At 42.5% G+C, this 12,428-nt stretch overlaps 1 protein-coding gene across 1 annotated transcript in view; it reads right to left on the bottom strand.

The window, feature by feature from the left end:
* hspg2 (heparan sulfate proteoglycan 2) overlaps positions 1-12,428 on the bottom strand; it is a 473,886-nt gene that overhangs the window by 328,747 nt on the left and 132,711 nt on the right. Inside the window, 1 exon segment of the mRNA XM_067970061.1 lies at positions 1,646-1,708. Coding sequence (XP_067826162.1) covers positions 1,646-1,708 — 63 coding nt within the window.

Here is a 12,428-nt window from a genome sequence, read left to right as displayed (position 1 = left end):
AAGTATTGATTGTTGGGGGGGGGGGCTTGGAGATTGTGGGGGGGGGGGGGGGGGCGGCTGGGGGCAGGGCCGCTCGGAGATTGTGGGGGGCGGGTGGGGGCTCAGAGATTGTGGGGGGTGGTGGGGGCGGCTGGAAGATCGTGGTGGGGGCGGCTTGGAGATCGTGGCGGGGGCTCGGAGATCTTGAGGGAGGGCCGGAGATCGTGTTGGGTGTGTGGGGGGGGGGAGTCGGAGATTGTGGTGGGGGGAGGGGGGCGGGTCGCTGCAGGTAGGCTTGTTGGGCCTGGGGAAAGCACTTCTGCTCCTCCAGGCCCGCAAGCTCTGCTATAAAGACACTTACCTGCAGTTTTGGGCCTTCTCGCCTCCTCTCACATGGCGTGAAGGAGAAGGCCCAGGAATCCCGGCCCCCAGGGGTTAAAAACAAAAAAGCTTTGGAAATGGCGTTGCGCAGCCTCCTTAAAAGCTTTTAATGCCCGACCTGCCTCCTGAGAACGGGTTGGTCAAACACCCCCACGAAAACCGGAAATGGGCGGGTTGGAGTCGGGTTTTAGATTTTTTGCTTTTGTTACTGCCCCGCCCGACCCCAACCCACCCGTTTTTCCTGGCTAAAATCATGCCCAGTGCGTCCGTTTGTCCTGAATGGTCAAAGCATTTTCCACCCGTTAATACAAATGGACAGAAAATCACAAGCTGTGTGCTCGTGATACCCTCTCCGCAAAGCGACATTTCCTCCCGGGAGTGCAGATTGCAGAATCACTCCTCAACAAGAGACAGATCTACAGATTCAAGTCAAGGACCGAGACAGATATCAGGGGTAGGGATAAATTAATACATTTCTTAAAATATTATAGCTGCTGCTAAAAGTTCATTTGAAAGAAATGTTTGATTGTTTTTAATTAATAAACCTAAATAGTAAGATACAAGGATGATATCAGAACTGAGAGGTTATACTTATCAGGAAAGATTGTACAGACTGTGCTCTTTTCTCTAGAAAAGAGAAGGCTGAGGGATGATCTGATCGAGGTCTTTAAAATTATGAAAGGGTTTGATAGGGTAGACGTAGAGATGTCTCCACTTGTGGGCAAGTCCAAAACGAGGAGCCATCAATATAGGATGGTCACTAATAAATCCAATAAGGAGTTCAGGAGAAACTTCTTTACCTAGAGAGTGATAAGAATGTGGAACTTGCTACCACATGGAGTAGTTGAGGCGAATAGCATAGATGCATTTAAGGGGAAGCTCGATAAGTACACGAGGGGAGAAAGGAATAGAAGGATATGCTGATCGGGTTAGATGAAATAGGGTGGGAGGAGGCTCGTGTGGAGCATAAACATTGCATAGACCAGTTGGGACGAATGGCCTGTTTCTGTGCTGTACATTCTATGTCATTCTATGTAATATGCAACCTGCATTTTCATTTGTGTGTATTTCAAGCAATGTCGTTTTTGGAAGAAATGCAAGTGATGTTAATGCGCAAAAGGCAGCACATTTGAGGCCACTTTCCAAGCCATTCCCTCTTTGCATGCAGCATGACATACTGAGCACAAACGGCTGTAATAGAGCAGATAGCTCACCGCGCCAGCTGCTGGCGAATCCATCCACACTATGTTAGAGCACAAGACATGCTGGGTGCAGGAGCACTTACCGTACTGAGGGGGCTCTGGGCTGCTGTTCATTTCTGCTACAACTGGAATCATTAGAGGGTAAACTGGGGACACAGGGCCATCCAAGAGGGAGACACGTGGACAGAGAGAGAGGATAAGGAGCAGGAAGGGCAGTGGTGTGAATAAACCAGGGCAACATGTTAACAAGGAGGAGGAGGAAACGGAATAAGACGACAAAAAGGGGTGCACAAAAAACAGTGAAAGGAAACAAGACAGAGGATACGAACAGATTCAAAAAGGAAGGATGGGAGAGGGAAGAAGAAGATAAAGAAAATGAGTAACGATAGATAAAATACAAAATGGATAAAAATATCCTGAACATATAATAAGAAATTAAAACACAAAATCTAATCCCATTTACAATTCAACTTTCGTTTCCTTTTCACTCATGTAAATAGTTCAGCATTTTTACTTCAAAAGGCAATCCTTAAATAACTGCAGGGAAATTATTTTTTGCATCACCTTCACGCTAACAATCCCAACACTTGGGCAGGCAGGATTTTTGCAGATCACTTGCTAAAGCCCAAGCTTCTCTTTGAACGACACAGTCTGGTTAATGGTGTCTGGTTTCTGCACTAATGGATACAGGATCGACTGCTTGTGGGAAAGAGAAACCAAAGGCCTATTCTTTTTTTTAAAAAAAACTGAACCCGCGTGAATGGGCCAGCTCGCCGTTCGGTAGTGACAAAAAAAAAGCACGCCACATACTGCGACTATTCATCCCAGACGGTCAATCCAAAGACAGAGATGCACTATCCTCGCTGCCCGTCAATTATTTACACATTCTGTTTCAAACAGGGGTTTATCCAGAAATTAACAAGCCACCACTGATTCTGAAGCTAAGAGAGGAAAATAGAAGCCCCCAATTACACTGAGCTTGCTAATGGGAGCAGACATCTTGATACTCATTAAATGTCTCCGAATAGTGTTACACTTGCAAAATTTCTGCAATACCCAAGAAGCCAACGCCAATAAATTGTGCAATCAACAAAAGCACCTTCCTTCCCATAAATATTTGACCCAGGTAACTGAAAGGCTGCTATCGACTATGGCCCTTTCCGACTCAACACCAGGTCCAGAGCCAGCTTGGAAACTTCACAAATTTTCAGTTCCGGATAACTGTTCAAACAAGCTCATATAATAGAGGTCGCCAACTCTGGGCCAACATATTCCTGGAGGTTTCACTAAATGACCTTCCGCCATGCCCAAAGATCTTCACTTTTGATAACTGAACAAAAGTCTTCAAAGAAAATTTTCACGCCCCTATGATTTTTCTCCTGGGAGTTGCTCACAGTAGTGTCCAGGAGATCAATCTTCAATTCCTGGAGACTCCAGGACTATCCTGGAGGGTTGGTAACCTTAAAATATAAAGAGATCAGACTCCTGTAAGTGTGACAGGAGGCAGGCCAATCTGTGTGATTTGAAATGTACAATGTAGTTCCTCATTATCCAAATCAGTGAGTTTTTTTTTCAGTTCAAGGAAGTCCAATTCTGCTGTACAGCGACTGTACAAACCATTTCAGCATCCCACTGGTTTAAGCCTCCTGAGCAGCAAACAATGCTCACCAGGGTCAAAGTTTCCTCTCCTGTTGCAACTTAAACTTGCTTTAAGTCCTTTATGCTAACAACGTCCGATTGCTAAACTTAAAACACATTGTTTTCTGTTAACGATAAAAATGGGTAAACAACTTCAGCAAATCTGAGCGTATCATCAGTATTTTATCACAGGAACCATAACATGTCAGTTATAGAACCCAATGATCTAGATTTCACTTGCAGCTGGTCGGCAATAGCCAGCTGAGGGAAGACTTGTCAAAGCAAATCTTTTTGCTCTTTTTTGTTAAATTTTTAGAAATTGCTTCCAGTTCCTACCCCACCGAGAGAGCAGAAAATAACAAGTTTCCTCCCTAGTTTTAACTTCCTGACATTCGCGATATCACAAAAACTTTCATTAAAGGGGCATGTTCTGATCATTGTAAAACTGCACGTGGCATTTCCCTCCCTGTTTCCTGACTCTTCAGTAATAACTCAATTGATAATCCCATGGAGTTGCACCTAGTTTAAAATTCTCATCCTTGTTTTCAAATCTCTCCATGGCCTCGCCCCTCCCTATCTCTGTAACCTCCTCCAGCCCTACAACCCTCCGAGATCTCTGCGCTCCTCCAATTCTGGCCTCTTGCGCATCCCCGATTTTAATCGGCCCTCCATTGGCAGCCGTGCCTTCAGCTGCCTAGGCCCTAAGCTCTGGAATTCCCTCCCTAAACCTCTCAGACTCTCTCTCTCTCTCTCTCCTCCTTTAAGGTGCTCCTTAAAACCTACCTCTTTGATCAAGCTTTTGGTCACCTGTCCTAATATCTCATGTGGCTCACTGTCAAATTTTGTTTAATAACGCTCCTGCGAAGCACCTTGGGATGTTTTACTACGTTCAAAGTGCTATATATATGCAAGTTGTTGTTGTAGACATTTCATCTGTAGACGGTTGCAGCAAGACTTGATGACTCAAAATAACAATGCCTTCAGTGCAGACATGGAGGTTATAGTATTACACAGGATGCTGCCTGTTCAAACCTAAATGATTCAAGTTGAAAGGTAACTTCCAAACCAAGCTAAGATGCTCTAGAGAGATTTGTTGTAGCACAAATGAAATGTAAATGATAAGACGTGGGAACTGAAGGACCGACTTGCCTCTGGCGTTGCAGCTGGAAGTGAGCACAGTCATTCTGAGTGGGCGTGTGGGGTGGACCTTGTGGATTTTCCAAGGTCCACTCATTTTAGTAATTATTCATTCCTCCCACTGTGTATTGGGACACACACTGGGAGTGCATAGTTTGTGGACGGTGGGCTGTTGAGTGCAGCAGCAGATTTGACAACCATACACCGAGCTGTTTCAAAGGGGACTGCAGGAGCGTAGTTCAGTGCACAGATAAAGAGGGCTACGGACAGTACTGGGGCCCACGGAAGAGGGAGTTCTGTCCCGTTTACAGACAGGGCCATAGAGGTTATACTGAAGGAGGTACAAAGAATAGATTGTATCTTTGAGTCTGAGGGGCACCCTCCACAGGAGACCTGCCCTCCGAACTGTCTGGGATGACATGGTACAGGAGGTGAAGACAGTTTCAAATGTCAGGAGCAGAGGTACAAAGAAGTTTTACAAGTTTGGCAAGGTGAGTGTACGTCAAACATACCTGCTTCAAGTGGGATAGCATTCCACAGCTCAACACACACTTTCAGCTCATCCAGATGCATCGTGAGTGTGGACACACGATGATTATTTGGAAGCCCGGTAGTCTTTTTCAGTCATCAGGCAGCCCATATTCACACATGGCACATCTTCCAGCTTCCAAGGAGACCTCCTGATGAGGTGGCTCATATCAGAAAACATAGGACAATATAATTGTTTCCACCTGCATGCCCAGTGACTCATTATGGGAGGCAGGGTGGACAATTGCAGGACAATGTCAGGCATCTTCAAACTTGCAGCACTTCACTCATCTGATTGCAGGAAGAGAGTCCATTAGAGAAGGAAAAGGTGAGGAACTGGCTGTGGCCCCCAAGTAATGTCCCTATACCACCTTGGTTAGGATTGCTCTGGATTCAAAGAAGCCAATTGGAGAGGGTCATGCAGGAGGCCACCTGCATCTCATGTTCAGCACCCCTTCAAAAACAGATGATCTGATTGTTATCTCATTGCTGTTTGTGGGAGCTTGCTGTGTGCAAATTGGGTGCACCGTTTTCCTATATTACAACAGTGACTACACTTCAAAAAAGTACTTAATTGGCTGTAAAGCGCTTTGGGACGTCCTGAGGTCGTGAAAGGTGCTATATAAAAGCAAGTTCTTTCTTCCTTTACTTCTAATCTTTTACACAAACACACGGGCACTCTGTCAATCCCAAACTAAATAGGCATCACAACATACTATGGCATGTCTTGGTAAGCCACATTTGCGTGTTCCTGATATCATTTAATGCATGCTGCAAGACTGGAGGATGCTGAACCCAACAGCAGCAATCAATCAACAAGTTATGAGGGCAGGAAGTGACTTTGGAGCTTCGCCCACCTTCTAATGGCGCTCAGCCATCACCCTGCGTTTCTGGAGCGAACTACGGAAAATGTGGGTGAGGGAAACCCACTTGCATCTTTTCATCCATTCATGAGGCCTGCATGGACCGGTAACACAAGCTCCTGACCCAGTTAAAAAGCATCAGGTCCTACACTCCCAGCGCACTCTCAGAGTAGTGAGTCTTCCTGAAGTTTGTGCACACAGCATATAGCAACAAAAATTCCCCTTAAATGAACTAAATTAAATCAACACACACACAGACAAATAGGACGGGAAATAATCGGACCAGGACGTGTAACTATAATTCAGATGCCATTTTTCCCAATTTCAACATTGTGTCCTTATTTTTGCATTTCCATTAAAAATTCTTATATCCATATTTATAATGGAAACTGCCAATGTAAACTTGCTACACTGTAATTACACCCTCCTGCCAGTAGTGATGCTGTAACACCTCCACTGGGTGTGGGTAGAGTGTAATTACATCCTAATAAACTTTACATAAGTTGTATTCAGCACATGTAGTCGTAACAAAGCAAATGTCACACTTTATAACAGATGCAAAATAATCTTAATATGAGAAAGCTAGTTATTGAACTGGAGCCTGAGATTTACAGGCCTTTTCCAATCAGCACAGTTTAGTCATCAAGCAACAATTACTTAATTAGACCTTGTGGCCTTAAGACACAGTTCCAGCTTAGCAGCAGAATAATACATTATCCGTTACACGGCACAGGACCCCTGTCCTTATTAGCAGCACATCAATCAACTCAACAACCAACATCATGGGGGATCCACTAATGTAAATGATAATCTGTAGAAAATTGCATATAATTTTAAGTTTGGAACATTCCCAACATCAGCTGCTTTCATTTTGAGTGGATAATATCAAATAAGCAACATAGAACAGGAAACGTCTACATAGTTTGACGGCCGACTTTGAAACCTTATCGCATCAGATTACCTCACCAAAGGGCCTTCTGATTTTCGGATTTTATTTTAATAAAAAAAAAATCAGATGAAATGAGCTATGACCAAATAAGTGCTTTTTCATGTCAAATAAACAGAATTTTTGTGATCAGAAAATTCCATGTGCAATCAGAAAACCAATTTGGGAGAAACAAAGAAAATACTTTTAAGTAATGAAGGCTTACAACTGCTATCACAAAGCATAATGCTAACAGGTACTGCTGCCATCATTAGAACATCGGTCAGCCATCAGTATCTGACGCAGGCTACAGCTCTCAGTTAATGCTGCTCATCAGTAAGGTGTCAGCTGTGGCTCAGTTAGGAGCACATTCACCTCTGAGTCAGAAGGTCGTGGGTTCAAGTCCCATTCCAGAGAGTTGAGTACAAAAGTCTTGGCTGACGCTCCTAGTGCAGTACTGATGTGGAGATGCCGGTGATGGACTGGGGTGTGTACAAATGTAAGGAATCTTACAACACCAGGTTATAGTCCAACAGTTTTATTTGAAAATCACAAGCTTTCGGAGGCTTTCTCCTTCGTCAGGTGAGTGTCGGATTCCTTGAAAATTACCTCATATACAATGATGTGGAGATGCCGGTGATGGACTGGGGTTGACAATTGTAAACAATTTTACAACACCAAGTTATAGTCCAACAATTTTTATTTGAAATCTACAAGCTTTCGGAGGCTTCCTCCTCCACATTTACCTGACGAAGGAGGAAACCTCCGAAAGCTTGTAGATTTCAAATAAAAATTGTTGGACTATAACTTGGTGTTGTAAAACTGTTTACACTCATATACAATGTCATAGAACAATGCCTGGTGATTACAGATAATCTTTCCAACTGCCCGTTATCAAGGCCATCAAGTGAATTGAATAGTGTTTAGACAGAGAAACCTTAGATACCAGACAACTGAATATACAAACAGCCAGAACCAAAGACAGAGAGGGAGAGAGTACTGCACCATGGGAGGTGGCGTCTTTCGCATGAGATGTTAAACCGAGGCCCTGTCTGCCCTCTCAGGCAGACGTAAAAGATCCCATGACATTGTCCTGGCCAACACTTATCCCTCAATCAACACCTAAAATAGATTACCTGGTCATTTATTTCATTGCTGTTTGTGGGACCTTGCTGTGTGGAAATTATCTGCTGCGTTTCCTACATTACAACAGTGACTATACTTCCAAAGTGCTTTACAGCCAATGAAGTACTTTTGGACATCCTGAGGTCCTGAAAGGCACTATAGAAATGCAAGACTGACTTTCTCTCTTTGGAGAGATGATGAACCGTTCCCTATCCCGAACAGATAAATTGGCCATGTACATCATACCACTGCTGACATTTCTAGGTTGTGTCATGTTTAACCATCATTTTGGAATTTACCTTTCAGGAAGTTGGCGGCAAAATAACCAAGAGCTTAAACTTCATAGGGTATGGGAGCTCAGAATGTCCCCAATTCTTAGTGATCAGGCCATCCCATCTCCTTCAGTTGGATTCAAGTGAAACTTTCAGGGGTGAAATGACATTGTATAGGCCAAGTGATTGATTCTTTCCCTATAAACTTTCACCATCGGTCTCCTACCTGAATCTGCTTCAGACTGTGTAGTAAAAATTAAGACTTCTAACAGGAAAGGCAAGTTTATTCATGTCTGCAAGAAAGCTTTTGCAACAATTACAAGACAGCTGTAACTTTGAGATTAAGGTAATTATAAATAAATTGACTGCAGCCTGAATACATTTCCATTTTTAAAAATTTAAATCTGTTTTAAATCACTGGTTCTGCACACCCTCTCACTGCCTTTGCGTCCCAAACAAGAGTGAATCAAACTTACCTATTCAGCAGATGCTGCTCAGGAATCTGGGTCAGAGGGCAAAGGATGCTTATCAGAGACTATGCCCAACACAGACCCAGCAGAGGCTCCAATAATCCCCACTTATAAATAGTTTACATTCTACACATTTTCAAGATTATATATACTGCTTTAAGTTACTACAGTAGCAGTGATTCTATCACAAATAAAGAGTATTGCTTCTTCAAATCTAAACTTTAAAAAAAAAGTTTTGCCACATTGCACTCGTACTTTACTACAACCAATTCCAAGTGTTACAGTTTGGGCTATATCCCGATACACTTTACCTGAGTAAAGTTTCCATAGGCAGGCCCATGCTCTCTATCAACCCTTACATATTACATTTTTTTTGGTCTCATTACACCACTGTGAAGCGGCTTGGGACGTTTTACTACTTTAACGGCGCTATATAAATGGAAATTGTTGTTGTTGTTTATATCACATCAGAAACATTAGTCTACTCACCACGTGCTCCAAATCTTTCTGAACCAGTGCACAAGCCATGTGTCTCATGCTAAAAACTAATTCAGACTTATTAATAAGTAAAATTATACAGAAGAATAAATCAGAAAATAAATAGGAGCGCTATATTTAACTTAGCTTTACAACAACTGTTCCTAAGTAATACAAATTTCAAAATGTTAGCAGTTTTCTTCAGTAACTTTTGATGTACACATGAATATGAAGGGCAAAGTGGGTGGAGGCTTGTGTGGAGTATAAACACCAGCATAGACCATTTGGGCCGAATGGCCTGTTCCTGTGCTGTAGATTCTATGTAATTCTATGTAAAGAGTTTATGAAGAACATCAGGTGAGAAATGAACCTTGTGAACCCAGTGAAAGCTGTGAAATACATAGCAGCTCAGCTCAATAGGACTGAAGAAGAGCATGGGGCAACAGCCTGGTTATACTGTATCTCTTTCCTTTGATGTCTAAACTGGTGCTACATAGGAACCAACAGGCATAGGTAAAACTAGGAACGAGGTTCTGCTGAGGGAGTTTGAGGAGCGAGGGTCCAAATTAAAAAAACAGAAGCTCAAAAGGGAATTATCTCTGGATTACTACCTGAGCCACGTGCAAATTGGCACAGGGACAAACAGATTAGATGGTTAAATGCATAGCTGAAAGACTGGTGTGGGAAGCGGGGGTTTCAATTCATGGGGCACTGGCACCAATACTGGGGAAAGAGGGAGCTGCTCCGTTGGGACGGGCTCCACTTAAACTGGGCTGGGACTAGTGTCCTGATGAATCGAATAACTAGGACGGTAGATAGGGCTTTAAACTAATAAGAGGGGAGGTGGGTTCGGGTAAGGGTAAATTGAGATAAAGACAGTGGTGAGAATGGATAGTAGCTCAAAAAATCAGAATGTAGAATCAGTGTGGGTGGAGCAAAGAAATAACGAGGGGCAGAAAACACTGGTGGGAGTAGGTTATAGGCCCCCCCTAACAGTAGTTACAGTGTTAGACAGAATATAAATCAGGAAATTAGAGGAGCATGTAACAAGAATAATGCAATAACCGTGGAGGACTTTAATCTTCATAGAGACTGGACAAACCAAATTGGCAAAAGTAGCTTGGAGGACGAGACCATGGAATGCGTTTGAGACAGTTTTCTAGAACAATATGTCGAGGAACAGGCTATTTTAGATCTAGTATTGTGTAATGAGACAGGGTTAATTAGTAATCTTATAGTTAAGGTTCCTCAGGGGCAGAGTGATCATAACATGATAAACTCAATATGAAATTCTGAGAGTGATGTAGTTAAGTCCGAAACTAGGGTCTTACATTTAAACAAAGCCAATTACATAGATATGAGGGGCGAGTTGGCTAAGGTAGATTGAAATTAGATTAACAGATATGACGGTAGATAAGCAATGGTGAACATTTAAAGAAATATTTCATAATTCTCAACGAATATACATTCCCTTGAGGAATAAAAACTCCACGGGAAAAGTGATCCAACCGTGGCTAACTAGGGAATTTAAGGATAATATTAGATTAAAAGAAGTTGCTTACAATGTTGCCAAAAAGAGTTGTAAACCTGAGGAGTGGGAGGGTTTTAGAAATCAGCAAAGGATGACCAAGAAATTGATAAAGAGGGAGAAAATTGAATATGAGCGTAAACTGGCAAGAAATATAAAAACAGATTGTAAGAACTTCTACAAGTATGTAAAAAGGAAGAGATTAGTGAAAGTAAACGTAGGTCCCTTAGAGGCAGAGACAGGAGAAATTATAATGGGGAATAAGGAAATGGCACAGACGTTAAACAAATATTTTGTATCTGTCTTCACAGTAGAAGACACAAAAAACAGACCGGAAATAGTGGGGAACCAAGGGTCTAATGAGAGTGAGGAATTTGAAGTAATTATTATTAGTAAAGAAAAAGTTCTGGAGAAATTAATGGGACTAAAAGCCGACAAATCCCCTGGATCTGATGGCCTACATCCTAGGGTTTTAAAAGAGGTGGCCGCAGAGATAGTGGATTCATTGGTTTTGATCTTCCAGAATTCCCTCGATTCTAGAACAGTCCCAGTGGATTGGAAGGTAGTAAATGTAACATCGCTATTCAAGAAAGGAGGGAGAGAGAAAACAGGGAACTACAGGCCAGTTAGCCTGACATCAGTAGTGGGGAAAATGCTAGAATCTATTATTAAGGACATAGTAACAGGGCACTTAGAAAACCATAATATGATTAGGCAGAGTCAACACAGTTTTATGAAAAGGAAATAGTGTTTGACAAATCTATTAAGAGTTTTTTGAGAGTGTAACTAGCAGGGTAGATAAGGGGGAACCAGTGGATGTAGAATATTTGGATTTTCAAAAGGCATTCGATAAGGTGCCACATAAGAGGTTGTTACACAAGATTAGGGCTCATGGGATTGGGGGTAATATATCAGCTTGAATTGAGGGCTGGTTAACAGACAGAAAAAAAAGAGTAGGAATAAATGAGTCATTTTTGGGTTGGCAGGTTGCTGCAAGGATCATTGCTTGGGCCTCAGCTATTTACAATCTCTCTCAATGACTTAGATGAGGGGACCGAGTGTAATCTATCCAAGTTTGCTGACGATACAAAGCTAGGTGGGAAAGTGAGTTGTGAGGAGGACACAAAGAGGCTGCAAAGGGATGTAGACCGGGTTTAGTGAGTGGGTAAGAAGGTGACAGCTAGAGTATAATGTGGGGAAACATGAAATTATCCACTTCGGTAGGATTGGAAGAACAGAATATTTTTTAAAAAGGAGAGTAAGAAATGTTGGTAGAAATGTTGAATTCAGAGAGATTTGGGGGTCCTTGTACATGAAACACAGAAAGTTAACATGCAGGTACAGCAAGCAATTAGGAAGGCAAATGGTATATTATACTCCAACCGCCTTGCAATAAAGGATAAGAGTAAGGAGGTCTTGCTGCAATTATATAGGGCTCTGATGAGACCACACCTAGAGTACTGTGTACAGTTTTGGTCTCTTTACCTAAGGAAGGATATACTTGCCTTAGACGGGGTGCAACGAAGGTTCACTAGATTGATTCCTGGGATGAGAGGGTTGTCCTATGAGGAGAGATCGAGTAGAATGGGCCTATAATCCCTGGAGTTTAGAAGAATGAGAGGTGATCGCATTGAAACGTATAAAATTCTTAGAGGGCTTGACAAGGTAGATGCTGAGAGGCTGTTTCCCCTGGCTAGAGAGTCTAGAACTAGGGGTCATAGTCTCAAGATAAGAGGTCGACCATTTAGGACTGAGATGAGGAAGAATTTCTTCACTCAGAGGGTTGTGAATCTTTGGAATTCTCTACCCCAGAGGGCTGTGGATGCTCATTGAGTATATTCAAAATTGATTTCTTCCTCCCTGGTTTACAGATATCTTTCATTTTCTTCTTGATTTTTGGATA

Source organism: Heptranchias perlo, chromosome 32, assembly GCF_035084215.1.
Source record: "Heptranchias perlo isolate sHepPer1 chromosome 32, sHepPer1.hap1, whole genome shotgun sequence".
In the NCBI taxonomy this organism is placed as follows: Eukaryota; Metazoa; Chordata; class Chondrichthyes; order Hexanchiformes; family Hexanchidae; genus Heptranchias; species Heptranchias perlo.
This window is presented reverse-complemented; position numbering and strand designations above follow the sequence as displayed.